The sequence below is a fragment of the Equus caballus genome, chromosome 1, assembly GCF_041296265.1.
Source record: "Equus caballus isolate H_3958 breed thoroughbred chromosome 1, TB-T2T, whole genome shotgun sequence".
NCBI classification, from domain to species: domain Eukaryota; kingdom Metazoa; phylum Chordata; class Mammalia; order Perissodactyla; family Equidae; genus Equus; species Equus caballus.
Genome location: NC_091684.1, coordinates 58,113,851 through 58,138,650, shown reverse-complemented (window position 1 = coordinate 58,138,650; position 24,800 = coordinate 58,113,851). Strand labels below are relative to the sequence as shown.

Sequence of the window (24,800 nt, the reverse complement as noted above, 5' to 3'; positions counted from 1 at the left end):
GGGAAAAAGCAATACACAAAACTGAATCGGGGCTGGCCTGGTGGCACAGCGGTTAGGTTCCCATGTTCCGCTTCTCGGTGGCCTGGGGTTTGCTGGTTCGGATCCCGGGTGCAGACATGGCACCGCTTGGCAAGCCATGCTGTGGTAGGTGTCCCACATATAAAGTAGAGGAAGACGGGCATGGATGTTAGCTCAGGGCCGGGCTACCTCAGCAAAAAGAGGAGGATTGGCAGTGGATTGGCAGTAGTTAGCTCAGGGCTAATCTTCCTCAAACAAACAAAGAAAAAAACCTGAATGAATGATTCCAATTTTGTAAATGCATTCCTGGAAGAGATGCTCACAAAAATGATAGATATTGCGACATTATTACTTGCTTGTTTTTTCTCCTATGTTTGGATTTTTACAGCTATCATTTATTATTTTTTACAATAAAAATTTCAAGCTATTTTCAATATTAGGAAAAAAATAACAAAAATGTAAATAGGTAAGTACTAATATCTTTATTATGGTGCAAAGCAGTATTTTATACATGAACTCAATTTTACAGTAAAAACATTTTATGTACAACTGTAAAGAAACCGCTGTACAGATAGTTCAACATAAAAATGGGTTCTATCTTAAAAGTTCATTGAGTTGTTTGACACAGAAAGTGGAAAATATTTTCTCCATAGAAAATAGTAAAAATGATAACATTTCCAAGGCTAGCCCAACGAGCCTATTTAAACCAAACAGTAGCTGCATTATACATTTATAAATATGGTTTGAATTCCGGGATTTAGGAGAAATTTTAGCTTCACTTATTGAAACAGCCATGTTTTCCTTAAAATTAAGTTACGTAAAGTGAAATTCCCATTAGTTTTCCCTCTTACTCATGCCTTATTATTTTTCTTTATGCTAATCCACATCAAGGTTTTAGCTGTTTCTTCCTAAAGGACAGGTACCATGTCCTTTTCATCTGCTTGATAAGGTACCCATTCCTATCCAAACTGTGAAATGTTTTGGTTATTAATAAACTGCTGCTCAGTATTTGAAAAAAACCCAGAATCTAGTAAACTGTAATCCACAGGACACGTGAGTTGCCTGTCATCAAATGCCTTCCCCTCAGTCCCTGCGGCTTGACAGGAAACCATGAGGAGGAGGAAAAGCGAGAAAATCAACAAGTGGATCAAGGAATAAAAGCCAAGAGAACTGCTGAGAACAGAGAGACATCCAGTTAGGATTCAAGGACAGACTGAAGTCCACACAGAAAAAGGACGTCGCTCAAGAATCAGAGTTTAGTTGACTCTCTGAGCCCCTCATTGCAAGGTGGCTGAGTAAGAGACAGATAAAGAGCCGATTAAGTGAGAGAAACCAGGGCCTAGAAAGGTTGCAGTTGTTTAAAATAATGAAAACAAGACCGGCCATGTATTTTAACTTCTCCCATCACAGTTTATTCCCTGGGATTCTCTGTACAGAATTTCTAGGAATTAAGGCGAAAGGACAACGTCGCACTTAAGCTCCTGCACCATGCAGAAAGTTTCCCAGAAGTAATATTCGAGAACTGACAGTTATCTGGCCAGGGGCTATACTAAGTTCTTCAGTTCCCTCGGAGCAACAATTTAAAATAGCCATATAGAGTTTGTCTTAAAAGGAAGTCTCAAGAAAGAAAAACCCTTTCAATGGAGTAGTAATCTAATAGAAAGAAACAGATCCCATACTGTGGCTATAGGAACTAGGCCTTTGAAAAACTAAATTAGATCATTCTACCTAAAAACCCCAGTTTGCCCATTAGCAGTTAACCTCTAGAAACATTAATGACCCATTAAGTTTTCACAATTTAAAAAAATGCTTTATTGGGGCCAGCGTGGTGGTGTAGTGGTTAAGTTTGCACACTCCCCTTCAGTGGCCTGCAGTTCGTGGGTTCAGATCTTAGGCATGGACTAACACCTACACACCACTCATCAAGCCATACTGTGGCAGCATCCCACATATGAAAAAATAGAGGAAGATTGAAAATAGAGGCAGATTGGCACAGAGGTTAGCTCAGGGCCAATCTTCCTCACCAAAAAAGAAAAAAAATAAAAGCACTTTATCATGTATCTTCACTTGTTCTTCTCTTTGCTCTCAACAGCTATGTTTCCTTCTTGCATGTGAAAAAAATTTTCAATGGTTTTTTGACTCTTCAGCAATGCAAATCTGCCCCTACTCCTTTAATTCCTTCTTGGTAAATAATGTTAATCTTCCAATAGTAAGTGGAGTACATTATCATCAAGCACCATTTATCAGCCTCCTTACTTAGGAAGAAAGTTATGGGGCCATCTTCTACATTTGGAATTCTTTGAAGACACTTGATTTCTATTAAAATACTTCTTTACATATATATTGATAGATATATAAAATCTGTAAAGAATTCACTGACGGATGAATCATCTTAATATTGAGAAGCTAAAAATGTATCAAAATGCACATAATGATTGCTAACCATTACAATGTCTCCTATCAAATGTATCACTATCCTCCAAACCTGCAGCATATGCTGGTATAAACTGTGTTACATCCCAGCTAAATCTGAAATCTTGCTTCAAAACTTGGTTCAGTATTAACTCTCAGAAGACATGCTATGGGACCACACGGGTAACTGCTAGGCAGGTGGCTGAGGAATGCCAAACACAGAAGACGGCCTTGACTGCTCAAAGTGCTCTCCAGACACTATGGCACTCCCCACAGGCATTTAGGGAAAGACACTATTAACAGACATTTACGTACACAGTCAGGTCAACTTGAAAAGTCTAGACAAACACACGCTTGACTTTATCTCGTAATGTACAGACAACACATTAGAATAAAAATGTAATGAATCCATACACCTTTTCAAAAGGAAAACCTGATACAGAAGTAGCAATAAGGTAACAAATGGTAATAATCAGATGAAATAATTTAGATGAAACTTGTCTCTCTGGAAGAGAAGGGGACTGGGCAAGTGGTCAGCAAGGAAACACAATGTGCTTTTCACTTTGTATGAAAAATAATGTTGCCAAACATAGTTCTGTTTTTGCCAGATAAGTTCTCTACTTCAAATTACTGACCAAATGCTTTACTGAAACTCCGCTTCTGGCCTTTGTTTTGGAATCTGTTACTTTTGTTGCCACCTCCTGATCGCTGTCCCCTGGAGCCTCTGTTGCCTTCCCGCTGTCCCCTGGAGCCTCTGTTGCCTTCCCGCCGTCCCCTGAAGCCTCGACTGCCGTCTCGCTGTCCCCTGAAGCCTCGACTGCCTTCCCGTGGTCCTTCCAGCTCTGGCTGCTCCGTGGCCACAGAGAGCTGCCAGCGCCGTGAATCATGCCATTTTTCCTGATGAGAGATGGTTTTGTTTTTATCTGCTTTGATTTCTACTGAATTTGGCTTAAAAAGGCATGAGACAAAAGCCAGATTGATAACCTAATCACCTAAAAGCTCACTTGTCAAAAATAATACTAACCTTCATGACCCAAAAGCCAGTCACTGAAGTGTGTGGAAATAAGTTTCGGTATGTGAAGTACCCTCATCACTGCATCATTGATTCAATTCAATTACGGGGTATCCACAGCCGCCAGGTAGTAAACATAGAAATATAGCATGCCCAAACACACTTCTCACAGCAGTACTGAACAAAGATAGAGCAATGAAAAGTGTCTACGTAAACCCTGTGTAACATACTGGGGAAAAATGCTGGATATTGCTCACAACTGTAGAAAGGGAAAACAGGCAGGCTGAACAAGGAAAATATCAGAATAAAAAATACTAAAATTTAATTCTTGTCTTTTAGTAAAGGGACGGGAGCTGTTGTTTCCCTCTATATTCTGTATTTTCAATAATGAACATTTTACGATTTGGATATGTTAACTTCAAAACCCAAGAGAAAGAATACCTGCACGTCTGCTGCGGCCGCAGTAGGGACATCAAAGCAAACACCCTGGAAAGCAAAACAAACCCAAGTTAAACCCGCCTTGGACTAGAATTACAAAATGCACACTAAGAGATACTCCAAAAGACCAGGCACTATGAAAAAAAACCCCAGAGGTATCAATTTTAGATGAACTTTAGGCCGAGGCCAACACATTATACCTCCCAAAAGTACAATACCAAAAAGCCAAGGATATTTAAAAAAAGGACTCAAAACGTCTTAGAACTGACTAGAGATCATTCTCGGCTACAACACTGTGCTAATCCTCAAGCAGGTATTAGCTACATCTCACAGCCGAGGAAACAGGGCCTTGGAGAGGCTGACTGGCTTGTCGAAGGCCCCACAGCTGGGAAGTAGGGCAGAATGTTAAACTATCTGGTCTGCATGGCCCCAAAACCTATGGTCTAAAACCAGTAAAATACACTGCCTTCCATCAAAGAGAATGTCAACTATTCAGGATGACCTAAGTAAAAGCAGAAAAATAAATGATTTTCCATTGTTAATTTTCCAGTTTTTCTTAATTCAGCCTCCTATGAAAAAGTTTTTTAAAAAATTAAATACTTTACTGGACACTATCTTTGAGGATAAGCAGTGCACCATCTCCAATTAAGGAAGTCCTCCTGCTTCTTGGCCTCCACAAACAAAGTCTAACCACCCCTGCAAGTGACAGAGGCACGCCTCTCCCCGGGCTGTCTTTAACTGCAACATTTTATGAGGAACACCCTTTCCACCCAATAAGTTACCCAATTATAACCACAGGCAGCATCAGATACTGATGGATTCTGCCATTTGTGGGAATCTTCATTCACATGTTTACTAAGTATTCAAATCAGGCACTTATTGGTGTATAGAGATAACTAGAAAGCAGTTTTTGCCCTTGAGTAGGTTATAGTGTTCCTGAAGCTCTAAGCCATAAGCAAGCACAGCAAGGTAAAATTTACCTGAATAAAGGTATGGCCTAAGAACTCTGATGTACAGATAAAGATGCCCCCAACTCTGCCATACGGCCAGGGAAAGCTCCACAGGGAGACTCAAGGCTAAGCCAAGTCATAACGGATACCGTAGAGGGAAGAAACACTATATAAACAGCGAGTTGAGTGTGCACTTGGGATAAGAAAGCAAGGGGTACTTGGCGTTGCTGGAGAGGAAGGTGTGGCAGTTAGGAGACAGAGATGAAGTTGGTAAGGGGGACAGGAGTCAGCTCATGAAGGATCTTATCCCCCATTGGAAAGACTTTATCCCATAGATTATGTGGAGTTGCTTAAGGAGGTAAACAACATGGTGGGCCACACAATGAGTTGAAGATAAACCTGATTTGGTCCTCTAGGCAGTGGTTCTCCAAGTATAGTCCATGCCTTTTAGGGGTTCCACAAAGTCAAAATGATTTTCATAATAATACTAAAATGTTATCTGTCCTTTCACTCTCATTCTCTCCTAAGGGGGCAGTGGAGTCTCGCAGACACTGCATTACAGGGGATGATACCATTGCTCTGACAGCTAATGGAACATGACATTCTTATTTTCTGGAGCTCCTTTTAATTTCTAATACAGTAAACATTAATAGATATAAACCACATAAACAAAAGCTTTTTACTGTCCTCAACATTTGCTACGAATGTAAAGGGGTCATGAGACCAAAAGGTTTGAGAACTGCTAGGCTAATCTATGCCATTAAATGAGAACAGAACTCAGAAGAAAGAACGCCAGGTTTGGAAGGCAAGACTTTAAATTTGAATTCAGTTTCCAGTAAGTTTGTTTTAAGTGGCTTAATAAACCCCATGTGAGTGGGGGTGTCAGCGAAGCAGCTGGGTGTTCCAGTCCAGTGCTGGGTGCAGATGCTTCAGGTTAGAGATTCAGGAGAGTGGTTGTCAGTGACTATGTGGCAACTGAGGGGCATGGATGACAATGTCCAGCGAAGACTATACAGTGCAAAGATGCAGCATCCCCACAGACCAGGGAGACACCCCTGTGCAGTGTTTAGTTGCCCACATAAAGCTACTGAACCAATGCAAGCTCACAACAGAGGCCCCAGCCTTCCTTACCTGCTTCCCTTTGAGAAAGACCATTCCCTTCACTTTGGAATCAATATCCTCTCCCAGCTGCTCTTTAAGTTCCTTCCAAGCATAACTAATGTTATGCATTTCAATTGAGCACCGCAAGATCATGGTCACAAAGCCCTAGCGAAGAAAGGGGCACAAAATTAAAGTCTCAAAAACAAACCTAACTGATAAAAACCTGATGTCATGTTTCTAAAATATTTTGGGGAAAGCTCTTCCTAAAATCATACACCACTCCCAGCCCAACACACAAATTAGGACAAGTCAACTGGGGAACTCTGAGTAAGACTGGTGGATTGTACCAATGTCAATATCCTGGTTGTGACAGTATAGTTTTGCAAAATGTTACCACTGGGGGAAACTGGTCAAAGTATATGAGGGATCTCTCTATAGTATCTCTTAGAACTACATGAGTACCTACAATTATATTAAATATTAAAAAAAAAAAGAAAAGCATACACCTGCTCAAGTGTCTAGGTACGCTGGCTAAGTGTACTACACACATTTGTGTGTATATGCATATAAATAGTCATGCATCACTTAACAACGGGGATATGTTCTAAGAAATGAATCATTTGGCAATTTCATCATTGTGTGAACATCATAGAGTATTATGTGGCACATGACTATATATATAGGACCCTAAAATATATATTTTAGGATTTTAAAATAATCAAGATATAATTCACATGCCAGAAAATTCACCATTTTAAAGTGTACAATTCAGAGTTTTTAGTATATTCACAAAGTTCGCATCCATTACAACTATCTAAAATTCCAGAACATTTCATCACCCTAAAAAGAATCCCTGTGCCCATCAGCAGTCACTGCCATTCCCCGCCTCCACCAAGACAGTGGCAACCACCAATCTACTCTGTCTCTCTAGATTTGTTTATATATATCTACCTTCATGCAGTTAAAACAACTGGAAAGTTTAAACAGAACACTTTTGAATCCAGCTCAAACTGCAAAGTAGTGTCCGAAATTCAACAGGGACCCTTACCGCATCCGAGTTGATCAAGGAGCGCTGGTCTACTGAGGTGGCACCAGAAATATGGGCCAGTGCTGCCGCCAGGGCTTCCACGGCTCCCTTCTCCTCTATCAGCTTCTCAGCCGACTGCTTGAAGTGACTAATAGCAGTGGGAGGCACAGAATCCAAAAGCCTACAGTTTGAGAGTATATTCGTTAGGAGAAAGGATAGTAGAAGTGGACAGATTTCATTTTCAAGACAACAGCTTCTCAAGATAAATAAATCACTTCCAAACCAAGTCTTCCATGTGTAAAAGATCATTTAGATGCAATGGACACAATCACATTTCTATAGTAATAAATCCATTCCTCTGAGTGTATCTAATCCTAACTTACCATCAAACCAAAAAAAAATGTTTTATCCTAAGGAGATAATAAGACAAATATTAAGATATTCACCACAGTGTTATAGAAAAAGTATAAACAATTTTTAAACGTGCCATCAATATGGACTGATTAAATAAACCACGAAACAGATAGAATGACACACCATACTGGCATTAAAAGTGATGTTAGGGGCCGGCCCCATGGCCGAGTGGTTAAGTTCACGCACTCTGCTTAGGCGGCCCAGGGTTTTGCCGGTTTGGATCCTGGGCGCGGACATGGCACTGCTTGTCAGGCCATGCTGAGGCGGTGTCCCACATGCCACAACTAGAAGGACCCATAACTAAAAATACACAACTATGTAGCGGGGGGCTTTGGGAGAAAAAGGAAAAATAAAAAGAACTCTTAAAAAAAAAAAGTGACGTTAATAAATGTTGAATATTTTTAATAATAAGTATGGGTATCAAATACTACAGCTATTTCCATTCTGAAATAAAAGAAAAACACCCCCAAATCAGGTTGAAAATGATAAAGACCTTTATGAGACTATACATTTGTTAGGGAGTCACTATTATCCTGGTGATAATAAATGTCACATCCCAAAGCTGAAAAGATCACCCAGGACAAAGATGAACAAGGCTATGTGAGGCAGCTTCTTTGGGCAAGGCTGCCCCCTCTAGAGGCTGTCTCTCATACACCACCAGCATCTGTCTTTTCTCCTTCCTGGCCACCTAACACCAAATTTCCTTAACTAGTGTCACAGGAAACCCTGCCTGCAGGACACTTAGATTATTTTCATTTGCAGAACTTTCCCAAGCTAATATTCAGCATCTTTTGATCATGAACCCCCACCCCATCTGTTTTTTAAATAAGCACTTCACGTATTTACAATAGTCATTGTGGAAAGCACTTTAAACATGATGCTGAGACTCAGGTTCTTAAGCAGGGGATGTAGCTCACCACTAGGAGACATGTGGAAAACAGCCAGGACCTTTCTGATTCTCATAATGCCAACCCCACTCACCCCCAGGAATATACTGCACAGTCAGGGATGCTAAACAGCTAAATATCATTCAATGTGTAGGACAATCCCACACAATAAATAATTTTCTTGCCCCCAACACCAGTATGATCCTCACCATCTAGATATTTACTATAACTTCAAGAAATAATCAACTCTCATTCCTACCGGGTGGCAGACTGGATTAATGAAGATCTGGGATATCATGTGTGATCCCATCTACTCAACCTCCAGATGGGAAGCACCTACACCCTATCTAAGATGCAGTTCCTTAAAATGCCCAAGACAAACCAACTAGTGACAGTGGTTTCCTCTGGTGAACAGGATTGACTGGGCAGGGATAAGTAAAAATGAGGCTTTGTTCTTGGTAAAATTTCACTTCACTACAGTCTGAATGTTTTTATAACAAGCAGGTTATAAACTGTTAAAAATAATGAATAAAACAATTTTTTTTAAAGATTGGCACCTGAGCTAACAACTGTTGCCAATCTTTTTTTTCCCCTGCTTTTTTTTCCCTCCCCAAATCACCCTAGTACATAGTTGTATATTTTAGTTGTGGGTCCTTCTGGTTGTGGCACGTGGGATGCCACCTCAGTGTGGCCTGACGAGTGGTGCAATGTCCGCACCCAGGATCCGAACTGGCGAAACCCTGGGCTGCCGCAGCGAAGCGTGTGAACTGAACCACTCACTCGGCCACGGGGCTGGCCCCACAAAATAAATTTTAAAAGCCAAATCTCATTCCTTCACAAAGGCATGCAGGAAACAGGACAAGCACTGAAGCAGCCCACAGCGAGGGTGGAGAGCATACCTGATGGCGTCTTTGCTGGAAGCTTTTATTATCTCGGTTGCAGAAGGAACACCTATTCGTTTAAATTTAATTCCCTACAAGAAAATGAACCATACTTTAATGTGCAATGTAGCCATCAACTGTTTCCATCAAGATTAGTAGTCCTCTGATTTTTTTATATTTACCAAATGTATTTTTTACATATTTAAAAGATAAACCTTTTATTTTGGAATGGCTTTAGATTACAGAAAAGTTGCAAAGACAGCACAGGGAGTTCCTGTATACCGTGCACCGAATTCCCTATTGTTATTACCATAGTGCATTTGTCACAACTGAGAAACCAACATTGCTTCATTACTATTAACTCAACTCCAGAGTTCATTCGAATTTCACAAGTTTTTGTACTAACATCCTTTTTTTGTTCCAGTATCAATCCAGCACACCACATTGCATTTAGTTACCACATCTTCTTAGTCTCTTCTGATCTGTGGCAGTTTGTCTTTCCTTCTTTTTCATGACCGTGACAGTTTAAGGAGTGCTGGTCAGGTATTTTGTAGAATGTCCCTCAATTTGAGGCTGTCTGATGTTTTTCACATGCTTAGACTGGGCTTATGGGTTTTGGGGAAGAAGACCAGAAGGGAATGCCTGTCTCGTCACATTGTATCAGGAGCCCGTGCTCATGGCTGATGTTAACCACGATCACCTGGCTAGGTGGTGGTTGCCTACTTTCCGCACTGTGAAGTCCTCACCGCCCCCCACCCCGACCCTACTCTATTCTTTGCAAGCAAGTGACTAAGTGCGGTCCACTAAAGGGGAAGAGGGGAGGTTAAGCTCCACCTCCTGGAGGAGGAGAAGCACCTACATAAGAATCTCCTTACAGAGTTTTTCTGTAAGGAAAACTAGTCCCTTCTCTCCCATTTTTAAATTCATCCTTTTGACATATTCATGTCCTTTCAGTTTTTAGGCAAGTCCTGTAACTCCCTAATCTATGCTTAAATGTTTCTGGTGTGGTCATGTCATCATTGTCTGAAAACTGCCTTTCAAACCTAAGAATGCCCCATGTAATTATAAATATAAAAAACCACTGCTTTTAAATGCAAAGTTATTTCAAAATGGGCCTTCTATCATAGGACAACATCCAAAACACGTGTCTAACAACAAGCTTTCAGTTAGGGCCACACGCTAGAAATAAATAATTTGAAGTTAATAAAAATTGAATAAAGAAACCAACACTGGCTGCATAAAGACTCAGGAAATCGTCTCACCGCTTTTTGCTCCACTTGTGCTAACTGATGCTCTTCTTTGTGCTGATAAAAGCAGATGCAAATTCCCGTCCTTCCAGCTCTACCCGTGCGCCCAGAACGATGAATGTAGGACTCCACATCCTATGGAAGTAAAACATGTGACACTTGACAGCAAAGGGAGAGAGAGACCTGGGCAGTCTACGCAGACGCAAGGGTGACGGTGATATACCCAGGGCGTATGAGGGAGGAGGTTCCCTAGCCGTTCAATTTAAAGAACTACTAAAATTAAAGAATTTAAAAACCTCTAGAACAATGGACCCTATTCTGCAGGCAAATCTCCAAAAAGCATCATCTAAATAGTGCTGTCAATAGATCCATATACGTAATTTCAATCTTCAATTTTCTAGTAACCACACAAGAAGGTTTAAAAAGAAAAAGTTACGTTAGTTTTAATTAACTCAATATATCCAAAAATTTTATCATTTCAATATGCTATCCATATAAAACAAGTTATCAATGAGATATTTTACATTCTTTTATCATAAGTCTACAAAATCCAGTGTGCATAATAAAAAGTTCAAAACCAAAAAAAATTCCAATGTGTGTTTTATAGTTAGAGTACACAGGCCAACCCCGACTAGCTGCCTTTCAAGTGTTCTACAGCTCCACTGGGCTGTGGCTATCAGACTGGAGAGCACAGGCCTACCGGGTCATTTACACCGCATCTATGCCACACACTATGGGATTTCCTTTATAAGAATTGGTGGCTTCATACTAATTAGGTATTTTTCTCCATCATTGTAAACAACCTTTAATCCTGAGGGATTTGCCAGTTTGGGGGGAGGTTGTAGGATCTTCACCCTTGAAGTGATGGGAATAGGCTCCTTCAAACCAACTTTTGTTTACATGAAGCACTATCCACACCCCATAAACTGTGCTCCAGGACCCTCCCTGAGAGGTTCCCACCCACAAACCCAAGCAGTTTTAACCACGGAGGCTGTTAACCTCAGGCCTTTTCTCCGTTCTGTCCTCGAGCTCACGAGTTTATCTATCCTATCTCATCCCATCTAAGTCCTACCCATCTTCAAAGTACAGTTCAAAATTGCACTACCTCCACGAAGGCTTCCAGGACTCCTCTCTCACCAGAAAATATCTTCCCAACCTCCGGCCACTCACTGCATTTCTACTCAACCGTCAGGTCTGAGGGGGGCCTCACGACAGGTTCGTTTGAAAATCATCCTTAGCATCCTAGCACTCCAGACAGAGCTCTCACTCATCACATGAAGGTAAATGACACAACTTCCAATTTGTTTCAGTACCCAAAAGAAACAACAAAATAAAATTTAAGTAAAAAGACTTACCTTTGGTGGAGAACTTTGTATAACCAGATCAACCTCAGGGATGTCTAACCCACGTGCAGCAACATTGGTTGCAACCAAAACTCCAAAATCACCATTTCTAAAACCTTTCAGGGTGATTTCTCTTTGCTTCTGTGGAATGTCTCCGTGCAATGACTGGGCATCCTGTCAAAGAAATAAACTGGCCTAAGAAAACCAGACCCAAGAAGACAGGTACTTTTGGGAGCACCAGTTAGGTCTGTCAAAGGCATTCATATTGTGGTGAGGCTTCCGCTGAAAATAACGCAAAGGGGAGAAAACACGTGCCTTACATGGACAAGCCTCCAAATTATTTCCAATCCTGGTCATGACATCAACTGCACCCACTATACTGAGAAGGTAAACAACAGCGGATGAGACCGATCAAACCTACTTTGTCGGTGTAACCTTGGGTTTGAGCCACCCTTTGTTCATCTGTGAGACTGACAGATTAGGTGAGCCTAACACCTACACTCTATTAACTGAAAGATGCTTTCTCCCTAAAAGAAAGGGAGGGGAAGGACCAACCAGCTTTATGGACACACTCTGTGACAACTCCTGGGCTTCTTTCTTGGTTTCACAGAAGATGATAGTGCGTCTTTGATAACCACTGTACACTCGGATCACGTCCCCAATAACTGCTGCCCTTTGAGTCCAGTGGCACTTGATAGCCAGATGCTTGAAAGAGAGAGAGGAAAAAAAAGATCTATTTAGTGAAGCCCAGCTGGAAATCGAAATCCCCTGCTCAGCACTAAGGGTACCAGAAGCATTGTCTGAGCCTGACTGCAGCAGACTGTTGCCACCACCGCCAGAGGAAGAAGTAAACCATCAAAGCAGAGAGCCTTTCCCCTTCCTCCAGGGAGCATCTGCCTTCTTTAGTTTCTGATTTCACCAGGTAAATATAGAAAGAAATGCCATTCCTCAGATTCCTACAGGAAACCAAGTAACCTGACAAGAGGAAAGTCTCTGGATGTTTTGTCCTTTCCACTTAAAAATGCAATCAGCAGTCAGTTACTGTACAGACCTATTCCTTGGGTGAAATGAGTTCATCTAGGTAAACAACCTAAGATAAAAATGGCTTCAACACAAACACTAGATTTCTCTGCTGCCCTCTGATGTTTAAATTCTAGGTGTAATTTCTTTCAGTTTACATAATTCAGACAGTTAGTTAGGTTCCAAAAGATTCTGAAATCAGCCTACCAGATGATGAAATTTAGAAAACACAAATACCATATACAACTCAATAGAAATATATCTTTACTTAGCTTTACACATAAACTTAGTATTTATTTGGAAAAAGTATTTGCCAGCCTTAATACCATCAGACAGGAAAAAAATGATACACAATTTATTACTAATTCCAGCAACCGAATGAATCATTTACCTCCACAGTCATTGCCGTTTTCTGAGTCTTTTTACCAATCAGGTCCACCTGTTCATATGTAGATTTCATGTATTTCTTAGCAACATTATATACCCAATGAGGGCAAGTTGCAGAAAAAAGCAATGTTTGGGGATTGTCTTCTGAATCTTTGGGGGAAAGAAAGTCAGTATGAATAACCCAAACAAGCCTACATAGTATCCACACCTCACCCATTTCTTCCAGGGTCCATAACATTCTACCGCAACCAATTGAGGCGAAGCCAAACATTGAAGACACAAAAACGAAAGACACGAAGGTTCCCAATGGACAAAGAAATATTGCCTAAATAATTTACGTAAAGGATCCTTGAAATGTCCAAAGTACTTTAAACTTATGTTGCTTTCTGACCACTGGCCTTTATGAAGGGCAATCTGTCCATTATAATGAGACCTATCAACTGGAAAACACCAATTCGTCAAGCCCAGTAACCAACCAGTTTATAGCACTTAAGCAAATAACCTATAATAAACACCAGAACAGATTCTGTACTCATCTATACTCCCTCTAGCATTTCCTCAATATTTTGAGTTGAGAATTTCAGTCTACTCATTCTTGAAGTCAGGTATCAAAAAGCTCCTCAATCTCAATTTTTTTTCCAGTTGCTCTTAGAATACCATTTCATTTTCATATATTTCAAATGGCAGTGTTAACTGACAGAACCCTTCTGGAGAGCAATCTGACAAAGTATTTTGAGGAGTATAAACTATTTATACCTCTCATCTCAGGACAGGAGTTCCCCCTTTATCTGGGGGGTACGTTCTGGGAACCCCAGTGGGTGCCTGACACCACGGGCAGTACTGAACCCTCTATATACTGTGTTTTCTCCTATGCATTCCTATGATAAAGTTGAACTCATAAATTAGGCACAGTAAGAGAATAACAATAATTAATAATAAAATAGAACAATTATAACAGTATACTGTAATAAACTGCCAGCATCACTACTCTGGCGCTTTAGGACCATTATTAAGTAAAGTAAGGGTTACTTGAACACAAGCTCTGCGATACCATGACAGTCAATCTGATAACTGAGGCTGCCACTAAGTAACAGGAGGGTTGCATATACAGCATGAATACGCTGGACAAAGGGACGATTCACTTCCCAGGCGGGACGCAGTGGGACAGCACGAGATTCCATCATGCTCCTCAGAACATCGCATTTAAAACATCGCATTCATAAGATTTAAAACTTATGAATTGGTTATTTCTGGAATTTTCTATTTCATATTTTCAGACCTCGGTTGACCGCAGGTAACTGAAATTGTGGAAAGCAAAGCCATGGACAAGGGGGGTACTACTGTCATTTCACCTCTTCAGAACAGAACTAATTCCAAATACTGAGGTGTGAAGGAAGCTGCCTGCATAAAAATATGTGAGCAGAATTATTTATATTACCTAAAAATTAAAATCTGTAGATGGAATTAAATCATGGCACAACCACTTCATGGAGTATTATGCCAAACTATTATAGGTACAGTAGATTAAAATTAACATACACACATACACACAACAGCACAAAGCCAGGAAAAAATACACCAAAGCAAAGTACACCAAGCTGGCAGAATATGGAATTTTTGTTCTTTTACTTTCCCCAATCTTCTCCATTGTAGTTTATGTGTAAATCACGAATTTTTTTTAATTTAAGTTTTCCTGAATAAAGTCAGTCACCCCCCAAATTCCTTAGGCTTCATTTAACTCTTCGATGACAAGTTCCTTGAATTTGGAGTTTACCTTTCTTGTATGCCACACTTAAAATCTCTTCCACTTGATCAGCAAACCCCATGTCCAACATCTGGTCAACTTCATCCAGGACAACATGCTTAAGTTTGGTGAGATCTAGCTTGCCATTCTGCAGGTGGTCTTTGATACGACCTGGCGTCCCCACCAGGATATCAATCCCATTCCGCATGCGTTCAACTGTAAAGAACACCAAGGAAAGACATGCTGGGTTTTTAAGTCCTTTTATTAGTGTTGGGTACCACTTAAAGATATTTTTATTCTAAGATATTTATTAACTACAAGTACAAGGTAAGATGCTAAGTATTGAAGATAAAAACACTCAAAGAACTCTTTAATCCAGTGTGGGAAACTCGGAAGAAAGGACAGTCCAGTGTATCACATGACATAACAGAAAAATACACCAGTGGGGGATGGTAGCACCAGGAAAGAAATGACTCCCCTGGCTGGTGGAAAGTGTCAAGGTTTCATAGACAAAGTAAAAATAAGAATCTTACAGAAACAGGAACTTTCTATGAGGTAAGCAGATAGAGAAAGAATGACAGGAGCGAAGGGTAAGTATTCCACGAAGGTGTAGACACATTCAGGAAGATGGAGTTCAATATAGCCGAGACGAGACGGTAATGACGCAGCTTTTCACTGCAGGGCTACTGCAGCCTAGGGATCACACGAGGCCGTTTACATACACTATCCAATTCAACCCAATGACAACACCCTTGCAGGGTGAGTCTTCTCCTCATGTTATTTTATACATGAGCAGAAAAATCAAGCAACTTGAATTGAAAATCACACAGCTATTCTATGAGCAGAGTCTAGATTCAAACCCAGGCCTTTCTGATGCCAAAGCCTACCTTCGTTTCAGCAAAGCTGGAAAGAAATAATCACAAGCCTTGTGTGCCAATGCTAAGACTTTTTTAATGCTTTAAGTCCCTTCCTGAATTACGTATCTGCTCTATATAATAAAGCTTCAAGGTCTGAACTGGGAAGAAATGGAATACTACAGTAGGGGCTGCAAAACTTGGCCTTGGACCCAGAGAAAAGAAAGCCTGCCTAACGCAAAAAGAGGCAGAGACCCAAGGCCCTTGACATAAAAAGAGTAACCCTGAATTCTGACTTTTAGTTCCAAGGGCCCAACTGGACTGTCTTCCTGGGTTCAGTAAGATACTTCTGAAGCCTTTAGACAAACATAGATAATACAAAAATCCTAAGAACTGTATACAGGATTTGACACATCATCATGCAGGACCATGTTCTTGACCATCTTTAACAATAATGACAGGAGAAAATGACCGTAAATGACTAGACTGTACTCTAGTTGGTAAAGCCAGATGTCAAGGTCAGAAGAAAGCCAATCAGAGCATCCAACAATGGATGGCATTTCCTTCTCTAACTTTTGGACTTACTTACTTTGACCTCCATAGGGAGTCCCACCATAAAAACAAGCCACTGCCAGCTTCTTTGTGATGTCACTGAAGTCTCTGCTTACTTGATTTGCTAACTCCCTTGTGGGTGCGAGAACCAGTACCTGAAAAGGAAAAACTAACAATTAAATTCAAAGTTATGTGCAGTATTTGTTTCTTAACAAATTTGGAACTTACCAAAGGTTCAACTCATCCTAACAATTATTTTCAGAACATCTATTACATGCTTTGCAATGTACTGTGGTGTGGAAGGATCATAAATATAATATGGTTCCTATCTACTCAGAAGAAAAGCTTGTGATCTTACCTATCAGAGGAGACGTAGATGCCCAAATGTATGGTGTTTCAGGAGGGTTGCATGGAACAGGCTGGAGGACTTGGGGAAGGTTGCATGGAGCTGCTAGTACTTAAAGAACAGCATTCCAGGAAAGGAACACCTTGTGCAAGGAGTCTACTGTGATGATAACAGCAGCTAACATTTGAGCTTTTACAATGTCTCAGGCTCTACTAAAATGCTTAACATGCACTATTCTCACTTAATTCTCACAGGTTATTCACCTGCAATACCTACAATTGTATTGTAATGCCTACAATAATACACAACAGATTTCTAAAACCAAAAGGCTAAGAGGCAGAGCCTGGATTTAAATTCAGGCAGTCAGGCTCCAAAAGCTGTAGTCTGAACCCCTACGCTACAGAGAAGTTGAAGTCGAATGGCAGTCAGACAAGTAAGGCAGGACCAACATAGGGAGGGGCTTTGAACTCTTGAGTAGTCTGAGTTTGATCCAACAGGACATACAGCACGAAACCACTACAGATCCTCAAGTAAAGTAACAGCATGAAACAAACATGATTTAAGAACAACCTAACACATTCATCCAACAGATATTTACTGAACATCCACTATGTGCCAGGCACTAGTCTAGGTGCTAGAATAATTCATTTGTTTACTGCTCTATTTGTTTAAATGTTAAATGAGGGGCCGGCCCAGAGGCACAGCAGTTAAATTCACGTGTTCTGCTTCTTGGCAGCCCGGGGTTCACCGGTTCGGATCCTGGGTGCGGACATAACACCGCTTGGCATGCCATGCTGTGGTAGGCGTCCCACATATAAAGTAGAGGAAGATGGGCACGGATGTTAGCTCAGGGCCCGTCTTCCTCAGCAAAAAGAGGATTGACAGCAGTTAGCTCAGGGCTAATCTTCCTCAAAAAAAAAAAAAAGACTTAAATGTTAAATGATTTAATGAGGAGGGAGCACGGACACAGGAAGGCCAGTAAACTAGTGAGGTGGGGCCAAAAATTAAGGGGCAAGCACCCACAGCCAAGGAGACAACATAGGCATTTCAGTGGGGTTAAGGTTCGTCAAATGCCAGGTTCTCCAGAAATGAGCTCAACGAGCACCATCGTGTAAGGGGGCTTGGCCTCTGCACCTCTCTGAGGGCCCCTCCTTCTATTCATGCATCTCTACTAAAAGTGCTTTCTCCATTTTAGGCAAAAATGGTTAGACACTTATCAAACCTGTGAGCCCCAGGGACATCTAACAGTTTGAAAGGAAGATGATGAACATTAATAATATAGGTGATCACAACCATGGGCCAGATTACAATATTTAAATATACAGGGTTTGTGGCCAATGGTCTTAAAGGAATTATTCTGGTTTACCTTCAAATCTACAGCAAATACCAAAAAAAGGCTTTAAGGAGAACTCAATAAAAAACAAGAGAGTATGTCATCATTGCCTAAGCAATGTTCTTTCCTGGGCGGATTTGGAGCCCTGGGGTCTCTGTTACAGTTACCTGAGGGGCACGGCCTCTCTTCCGGTCCTGTAGTTCTCTCTGAAGTTTCTCAATCAAAGGGATGGCAAAGGAGAATGTCTTCCCAGTTCCTGTCCGTGCCTGTGCAATTAAGTCCTTCCCACTATAGACATGGTGGAATGTCTTCGCTTGTATAGGAAACAGGAAGGTCACCCCACGGGCTGTGAACACATTAACCGTGTTATCTGACACCGCAGTTCTCAAAATCCCAGCCCTCCTGGAGGACTGCAGCATATCCATGTTCCTGGTCCTGCAGAATTAAGGAATTCTACCCTCTTGTCAACATTTACAAAGTCAGGTTCAAATACATTCTGGTAATGAAGAATCTGCTGGATTAAAAAATATCAACAAACTTTAAAGCACTGAATTATAGTAAATATTTATTATTTTAAGAGATTAGGTTACTTGTCATGAAACCCCGCCCCCAGGTCAGTATAAGCCTGAAAATCAGGTGCTTTGCAGTCCAGATTGTGCTGCACCTGATTCAGAAAACACTTAGTTCAGCATCTGTGACTACCTAGCTCATTCACAGGAACACTGCTCAGACGAGTTCTGAGTCAAGGCGGTATCATTAACCTAGAGATGCCTCAAGAAGTAGAAGATAAAAAAGAAAATACAAACAAGGCATCCGCTGTTTAATTGCACCAGCACTATCAGTTGTTACTTCTGAATGTATATAGTATTGAATAAATTTTAATCACCCGCTTAAGAAGCAGCAAAGGCCATCAGTGGGATAGTTCTATACCGAATATACAGACACACTTCAGTGTAAGGTCGCATATATTGGCCTCCAATAAGAATATGTCCTAGTTCCTCTCAAAGAGTGCAGCACTTCCAATAATATGTTCTAACATTATACAATATTTCCAAGAATATTACCTTTGAGAAGTTTAATAGTCTCTTCAGATATGGGAAAATTAGAGAAAGCTCCTTCTTTCTGTTCCACAGGTATTTCCTATCAAGTAAAGGGCCACAGAGAGAAATTAATAACTTTATCCCTAGTGGTTAATACAGAGAAGCCTTCTGAGAAAGAAACAAAAGAACCTATTATATCTCTTCTAAATCAACCAAAAAGACACAAAAACTTTGGTAGGTAAATTGACATCTGAAAAGGAAATATATCATTAATAATCTATAAAACTCTAACAAAAGAAAAATCTGTAGCAAATATATACTGCACATATACTATGTGTGGCTAGTGAAGGCAGATTCAGTCTCAACTAAGAACTATTCCACAGCCATTCCAAACCAGCAAGATACTGTTTAATGGGTCATTAGCCTTTCCACAGCAACATCTCTCATAATTCCACAGAAAATAAAGAACAAACATTTACGACAAACTGGTCACCATGGCATTATTTGATAGAAGGATAATTAATTGAATTTCTAGACATTTATATGATGGATTATGTAACCGTTAAAAGTATTTAATATTTAAAAGTGGGGAAAATGCTTATATAAAAATAGAAAAGGTAAGATACAAGATTGCATATAGTAGAACCCTAATCTGACAAAAAATAATAGTTGTAGACATGTATACATTAAAAGTACTGTAAGGAAATATCAAATTCAGCAACAGGTTACCTCTGTACCTGAAAAATGTTTAGTATTTACTGAATTAAGGAATGCTGAAATTCTAGGGAGCTTTTCTCTTTTTGGTAAATTCCTATATTTTCTAAATTCTCTAGATCACGTATTTTTTATAATCAGTAAAAATTTTTTAAATGTTGATCATGGCCTATGGCAAACAGAAAATTATTTTTATTAGAATCAGGATTTTTCTTTGATGACTGATTTTCTGAAAGGTAAGAGAATTAGTTTCCAAGTGGACATTTACTCATCCAGTTCAACTCAAGTTAGTTAAGGGGCTTGAAGAAGAAGACTCACGCAATCAAGCCAACACCTTTTCACTAACAATGCACCTTGGTGAAACCCCCTCCAGGGGAGGGGGGCTATTTGCATTACTATATCCCTCCTGTTGATTTCTGACTTGCAAATGAGCAGACCAAGTGTGCGGAGGAGTTTCCCTAAACTTGGAAAGATCTGCTTATTTGCAACGGAGGCATTCTGACACTATGCAATTTTTAAGATGAAGTTTCACCTTGCAGCTCAAGGGACCCCCGTGAAATGTGGACATCCAATTGCCTCCCGTTACCAAATGATATGTGCAGCGATTAGCCATTCATTTTTCTCAAACAACAATGAAAGATACACTCCACATATAAAAATGCAACTTCACCTGCTCTAACTCACTGTTACTTTCTTCACTGGCAGCTTCACTGGAGTCAGAGTCAGGTCCGGAATGAGGGAGTCCATTCTTCAGTTTGGGGCTTTTCTCTCCAATTTCTCCATTCATTTCCTTTTCTTTCTTCATTTTCTTGGGCTTAGGAGCACCTGTTTCTTCTTCAGAAGGATCCTTATCTTTTATTACTTTTTTGGTTTTAGGAGAAACAACTTGCTTTTCAAAGGGCTCCTTTGTTTTTTTCACACTTTTGGTTTTAGGAGAGAGAATGTCGTCCTCAGATGGCTCATCTTTCTTTTTTGCCTTTTTGGATTTAGGAGAATTCATGTCAACCTCAGAAGGCCCTGCTTTCTTTTTAACTTTTTTAGCTTTGGGGGAAATAGTTTCTTCCTTTTCTTCTGCTGCCTCTTGAGTCTTAGTAGATTTTGGCTTCTCTTTTCTACCTTTCTAAAAAGTTAATCAAGAAAATACAAACAGTGAACAAAGGCATCTATACATTTGTATGGCACATCAATTCTGGATTATTTCAAGATCACAGTTATATGTAGAACACAATTTGGGGCCATTTTTCAACATTCGTACTTTCACCCGGCAATAAGGCAAAAATGAAACGGTATGTTTCTTAATACCATTTTTTGGCTATATGGAGATAAGTGTATATCAATAATTTCATTAGCTTGAAAGAGAATACCTCTTGGTAACTATTCATGTTGGTTGAACAAGTGGTGAAATCAAATTTTCATAATGGATTTGGGGTTGCTGGTGGGATGCTCCGACAGGCTCTAAAGTAAGTACTCCTAAAGAGTGAGCAAGTACAGTTTAATGTAATTCTGATAGAGTGACATGCCATATGTGTCACAGATGGAGGATGTTCAGCAGATTTCTTTTTTCTGCAGAATTCCTGAACAAGTAAAACAAGGATTCATAATATCTGTCTCGCCTATCTCACAAGTGCAAATGGATTTACAGAGACATCTTACGAACCAAAAAGCTATAAAAACCCACAATCTATCAACCCCCGTGTAAAAAAGATGTACCTAATTTAAAGAAGGGGGAAAAAAGCACAAGTTACAAGGAAATGGAATGGGTAAAACCTCAAAACCAAACCAGACTACCCAAAATGTCTGACCTTCCCCAACTTTTCATATTACTGAAAACTTAAGTACTTAATATTACTGAAAACAATTAGACAAGTGTTACAGTCTCTGTTCAAATCTCTGGCGGAGCCCCAGGCCAATCCCAGAAGTATGGAGACTACTACTACTACTACATTAGCTGAACTCCACCTCCCTGAAACTTCAGGCCTGCTCTCTGCTCTCAAATCATGTATGAAAGGTAATCTCTCCCACATGATGGTCCTCCAGGCATCTGAAAAAAATCTGGTCTCCCCTGCAAGACTTCGGTTCTTTCATCCCGTGGTTCCATCAAACAAGAGTGGATTTCCCATTCTGGTGGACTCTTTGGAATGTGATGGAGTTTGGTCATGTCTCTCCTAATTGGAGCATCGCACAAGTGAACAGGCTCACTGATGCGGTGCAGGTAAACCAGGATCAATTCCTCCCCAACTGAGCGGACAAATCTGCGATCTCTTTGGTGTTCCTACAACACCAAAATGTTGTTGTAAAAGCTCCCCATCAAAAAGACCCAGAAACAGCAAGGGAAAAAAATTCTAATTCATGTACAACATAAGTTCAGGGACAATCTTTGTTTCCACGGACCTTATCTCACTCAGAACAGAGACTCAGTCACAAGTTAAATCACTGTCTAAGGAAGCGGCAGGAAGGAGGTAGTCAGGTAGCAAGGACACTTAAGACTACGCACACTATTGGCCTCTATCAAAAATGTGGCGTACGGTTAGCACCACAACACGTCTTCATATTTCCAGGGGAAATCTGGTAAATAAACTTTAAGGGGAACTGAATTATTTCCTCTTCTAAGGGCTGCTTACCGGAAAACAAACTCTACTTCCTTACTAGGGTAAAAAGCATGTCACCGCAGACGCCGCCCACGTGTGCAGATGGGTTTAAGGTCTTGCCAGTCTCGTCTAAAGCGTCTTGACCGGACTTACAATCGCCCTCCGCGCACGCTCACGCCCAGAGTTAGGTCTGAGCCTGAGCCAACAACGTAGGGCCTATCCGTGAACGTCCAACACTGCGTCCCGGGTACCCGGCGCCCCGACTCCGGGACCACGTGGGACACCCGGCCTCTGCCCAGTTCCGATCCGCCCCGGCGTCTCCGCCAGAGATGCCGGGGCGCGGCGGCGCGGGCTCCGTGGGGCGGGCAGCGCGCCCACCGCGCCCACCGCGCCCACCGCGCCCGGAGAGACCACTCCGGGCGACCCTGGCCGAGACCTACGCGGGTCTCCGGACGAGCCGGGTCAGCGCCGCGCGCTCCAGCGCCGGCACCCCTCCTCTCCAGTGCCCCGCGGCCCCGCTCCTCTCAGCGCACCTTCTCACTTTGCTTTCGCGGTATCTCCACTTGCTCCATGGCTGCGTCTGACTCCAAATCCGCGTCACTAAGGAGTTTCCCCGGCATCACTCAGCACAAGGTGTGTCGGCCGACTGTCTCGTCCACCGCGTGGAGAGGAACAGACAGTCCTACCCCTTCAGCCCACCCAGCTTCCGTCACTTCCTGTCGCAAAGCATTTCCTGCGGAAGCAGAAACCTCGGAGGAGGCTGAGGTCCACGTGTAGGCCCGGAGCACCGGCTGCTCACGCTCGCTGCGCTTAGCGAATAGACCGCTTAAGACGCTGGGACTAGGAGGCACTTACCGAAAGGTGGAACTGGAAGGAACCACAAAGGGTGGCTTTGTATTCTCGTTCAAACACTGACCAGATTCTCGCTAGCCCCGGCCTGAAAGTGAAGACTTGTAGTTGCTTTTGAGTGGCCCCTCTTCAGTGCTTTATATTAGATTGCTCGAGTTTGCAAAATCCGTTGACGCACACACGCGCGAGGTGTGTATTCTTGATCGTCTTGTGGAAACATCGATACTGAAAGGAGACGCCCAGACTGACAAGCCTGGATAAGAACTAGAATTCAGTTGAGCCTGGTCATTCATTTCACGCGTGCACTCAGCATCCCCTGAGCATTCACCGTGTCAGGTATGAGAAACAGGGCTAGGATTCGGTAACAGATCATACACAAGCCTTAGTCTTCAAGAAGCTTTATAGATTGGTGGGAGATAGAGGAGTGTCAGTTGTTCTAAAAGCACAGAGAGGCACGTAAACCTTCCTTGAGACCAGGAGAAGGGGGCCCCAGACCACATAGACCTCTATTAGAAAATAGAGGGGCCCTTAGTCTTGCATAACTTGGACAATACACTAATTCAAGCAGTTGAAGGAAAGTGGTCCATTGAATGGTCTATGACAATGTTGCTAAATTTCCTCTGAAGAACTAGTGATCTAAAGAATTGGGAGCCAGTTTATCATAGAATCGTTTTTAAAAATAGGTTGAAATCAGGCCTGGCTTTGAAAACCTGCACCATTTGCTTTGTGATTTTGGTCGCGTTACCTTAATCTGAACCTGAGTTTCTCATGCATGAAATGGGGATAAGAAAACCTTCATCAGTTGATAAAATTAAGATAATGAATGAAACGGGCTTAGCAGTGCCTGGTCACCTAGAGCACAATAAACGAGAGCTTTTAAAACTCACAGGTGTTTAGAAAGACAATTCAAAATGTAGTCATTTTATGACAAAGGAAAATGCCAGAAGCTGGCTTTCTCTGTTTCATAAGATTAGTTTTTACTGCACATTTTTTAATCTGACCATTTAAAGGAAAAATTTCACGTTTCACATAAACTATTATTTGATGTTTCACAGTCTCAGTTTAACAGATAAATTCATGTAAATGTACAACAACACTTTAACTCTGTGACATCCTTGCTCCAGGAGCCTTGATTTATCTATCATTCTACCCTTAAGACTTCAGACAGTGCCTGGCACGTAGTAGCCTGTCACTAAAAGTTGATTGATTGTTAAAATGGCAATGTGGGGGGTGGGGAAAAGAAGGGACCCCTTGAAATAAATTTTAGGTATGTGCCCAGGTAGGAAAGCAATTAAATCATCCTGGTATTAGGAACCTGAAGTCTGGTTAATAAACCACAAAACTACATGATATTGTTGAACATGATACTGCTGTAAACAGTACAGGGACATTTTTATTGCCAACAGATGTTCAACAAGAGAGTAAGCCCAGAACATTACTAAATGGAAAACTGTTGTCAAGGCTTATAAATTATATAAGTTCCTTTTTAACATAACTGCACATAGGCACGAGGCCAATATTCCACGAGGAAGCATGCAAAAGGCCGTTTTTTGGTTCAAAGGTAGCCAAATTACTGTATGAAACCTAGTCATCAGTATAAAATTCAGTAACAATTATAACATTTGATAGGAAATGTGAAGTTG

General features: G+C 41.2%; 1 protein-coding gene across 1 annotated transcript; it reads right to left on the bottom strand.

Annotated features, from left to right (window-relative positions):
• Positions 1 to 477: 477 nt before the first annotated feature.
• DDX21 (DExD-box helicase 21) lies at positions 478 to 23,036 on the bottom strand. The gene is made up of 15 exons (XM_001917940.5): positions 22,842 to 23,036; positions 20,391 to 20,840; positions 19,031 to 19,106; positions 18,134 to 18,312; positions 16,325 to 16,442; positions 14,912 to 15,097; positions 13,142 to 13,287; positions 12,286 to 12,435; positions 11,743 to 11,904; positions 10,403 to 10,522; positions 9,159 to 9,232; positions 6,980 to 7,139; positions 5,962 to 6,096; positions 3,884 to 3,928; positions 478 to 3,327 (listed from the first exon to the last, which is right to left on the bottom strand). Exons 1-15 carry the CDS (start codon positions 22,926 to 22,928, stop codon positions 3,058 to 3,060), a joined length of 2,358 nt encoding a protein of 785 aa, XP_001917975.1. The 5' UTR covers positions 22,929 to 23,036; the 3' UTR covers positions 478 to 3,057.
• Between the last annotated feature and the right edge of the window lie 1,764 nt (positions 23,037 to 24,800).